The sequence below is a fragment of the Hippocampus comes genome, unplaced genomic scaffold (assembly GCF_001891065.2).
Source record: "Hippocampus comes isolate QL1 unplaced genomic scaffold, H_comes_QL1_v1.1 scaffold56, whole genome shotgun sequence".
NCBI lineage: Eukaryota > Metazoa > Chordata > Actinopteri > Syngnathiformes > Syngnathidae > Hippocampus > Hippocampus comes.
Genome location: NW_017842056.1, coordinates 712,743 through 715,094, shown reverse-complemented (window position 1 = coordinate 715,094; position 2,352 = coordinate 712,743). Strand labels below are relative to the sequence as shown.

At 48.6% G+C, this 2,352-nt stretch overlaps 1 protein-coding gene across 1 annotated transcript in view; it reads right to left on the bottom strand.

Moving 5' to 3' along the window:
- Window positions 1-67: 67 nt before the first annotated feature.
- Window positions 68-2,352, bottom strand: part of alx3 (ALX homeobox 3) — a 12,582-nt gene continuing 10,297 nt past the window's right edge. Inside the window, exons 3-6 of the mRNA XM_019860603.1 lie at window positions 2,051-2,328; window positions 1,521-1,646; window positions 652-832; window positions 68-78 (exon numbers count right to left, since the gene is read on the bottom strand). Of these exons, the coding sequence (XP_019716162.1) occupies window positions 68-78; window positions 652-832; window positions 1,521-1,646; window positions 2,051-2,328 (596 nt within the window). The remainder of the gene's footprint in view (window positions 79-651; window positions 833-1,520; window positions 1,647-2,050; window positions 2,329-2,352) is intronic.

Genomic DNA, 2,352 nt, shown 5'->3' with positions numbered 1-2,352 from the left:
GTTTTCGTGTTCTAATTTTTTTAAATGGAATTTTTGGTCCAAGTACCGCCTGTGCTGCGGTTTGGCTTCACGACTTTTCTGTGGCAAAGTGAAACGTGATTAGGGGGGGCTATGCGTGGGCCTCTGTGCACAGGATACTCGACAGGCGACGTCGCATGTTTGCAGTTCACCATTCACAAATGTACCAGATTCCTTTTTTTCTTTTTTCTCTGGAACCTTACTCGCATCGATTTGCTGAAAAAGCCCATTCGCATATTTTTGTGCTGTGTGTAACATGTAGCACCACGAGTGGACACGTATCACCGAGTCACAAATGTCACTCAATGGCGAAGAGAGAAAAAGCGACTCGTCTTTTTGCAGGCTGCAAATTGGCAACATGCATCAAGCACTGTTGTTGCATTTTTTTTCTTTCTAAATCAATCATCGTGTTTGATTGTTGAGGAGTTTGAAATGATCTCAAAAGTGTTTTGTGTCTATAGAGCCAATTACTCTTGGAGTTTCATTATTTGCCATCCAGGGCTGAGTCCCGAACCCTGCGACTGACTATTGACGATTCACTCGAAACACGGCGGGAGGGGACTACTTTTTGGCTCCGTCAGTGGCCGCAGGGAGGAAGTGCTGGGGGGGAGGGGTGCGTGCGGGGAAAGTTACCAAGCAGCATGGCCGTCATGTCGGCCACGAGAGAATGCTGCCCGGCTCTTTGGCTTTCATTCGCAGTGTGAGGGTGAGCGTAAGCACCCATGCAGGAGGAGGGAAAGGATTCAGGTCCGAGGACGCAGCCGGGAGCCGACGTGCCTCCGACGACTCCTGAAGCCCCTGGCCACAGGTTGCCCTGCATCTGGGTTTCAGGAACACATGTGCGCACGCCTTAATATACCACTTGGGAGGTTATTGAGATCCCAGCTGTTGTTCGACCCATTTTTTTGTTTTGCCTTGACTTGCAAGTGCAACCTGGAGTTACGAGCGCTGTCGGGTCAGCAGCCAACTCAACTCACTTCGCAATAAGCAGCAATTTGGGACCAAAGGGGCTTCGAGCTGTTCATTGTCAAGCCCACTTTAAGTTGTCTGTCACACTGAAGATAAAACAAAGACAATTTCACCTGGTGTATCTAAAGCCGAGCCTTTAAGTCGGCTCGTGCAATGATAAATGCCATAAACTGTGCTTATGAAATGCATCGATGAGGTGTTATACCACTTACGCAATAGTTAAACACAGATGTTGGAGCAACACATGTAGACAGAAAACATAATCGTACAAACAAGGTGCAAGGCACTTTTTTTTTTCATCCATCCATTGAATGAAAGGTGCTATCAAACGAACATTTGCGTACATTTTTTTTGTTTAATTTATGCATTCGCCGTGGTTTGGACATTCAGAGTGTTTGAATTGATGTCTGCGTGTACCGCCGATGACGTCGGAGGTCAGTAGAGTCCGTCCATCGCGCAGTCGCATTTTCTCCAGGGTAATCTTTAGATTGTTGTGAAACTCAACAACACGAAGCAGATGATTTGAGCCGTACCTGGTAGGCGTCATGGCGGGGGAGGAGGGAAATATCGTAGGTCGTGCTGAAGTGGTTGCGGACCTCCTGAATCTTCCCGTAGCGTTCTCGCTTTCTCCACTTGGCTCGACGGTTCTGAAACCAAACCTACGCGTGCAATCAATATTGTGCATATTAACAGACATCCTATTGTATCAAAAGAACCGTGTCCATATTTCGACCTCTCAGTTTGCAGTCGTTGTTCAAATGTGACTGTGGAATCCGCAGCTATTTTCTTGGTATATTTACATTTCGGTAGGTTGACGCTTTGCATTGCTCTTGAGGCCAATAAAAGTCTTGGTAGAAGTTATTATTCGTGTATATCAACAGATGCGATGGAAATGATTTTTTGGTTTTTTTTTCTGCTTTCAAAGCTTGTTTGTAGGGAAGAAAAGAATGAAATCTCCGGAACCCCCCCCCCCCCCCAAAAAAAAAATCCCAGGTCTGTCTCTGGAACAAAAACACAAGAGGGTTGCATGTATGCGAAACAGGTCGGCGGTTGGTCCACCCACCTGGACTCGGGCCTCCGTGAGCTCCGTCCTCAGGGCCAGCTGCTCGCGAGCGTAGACATCCGGGTAGTGCGTCTTCTGGAAGACCTTCTCTAGCTCCTCCAGCTGGAACGTGCTGAAGGTGGTGCGGTTGCGCCGCTTTTTGTTCTTGCCCGACAGATCGATGGAGTCGGCGATGGAGTCGCCGCAGAGCAGCGAGCCGCCGGCCTCCTTCAGCTTGTCCAAGCGCTCGCCGCCCATGCCCGAGTAGTCCGGGCTCTTCAGGGCACCTTTCTCACGGACTGAGGTGTGGAAAAAGGAAAAAA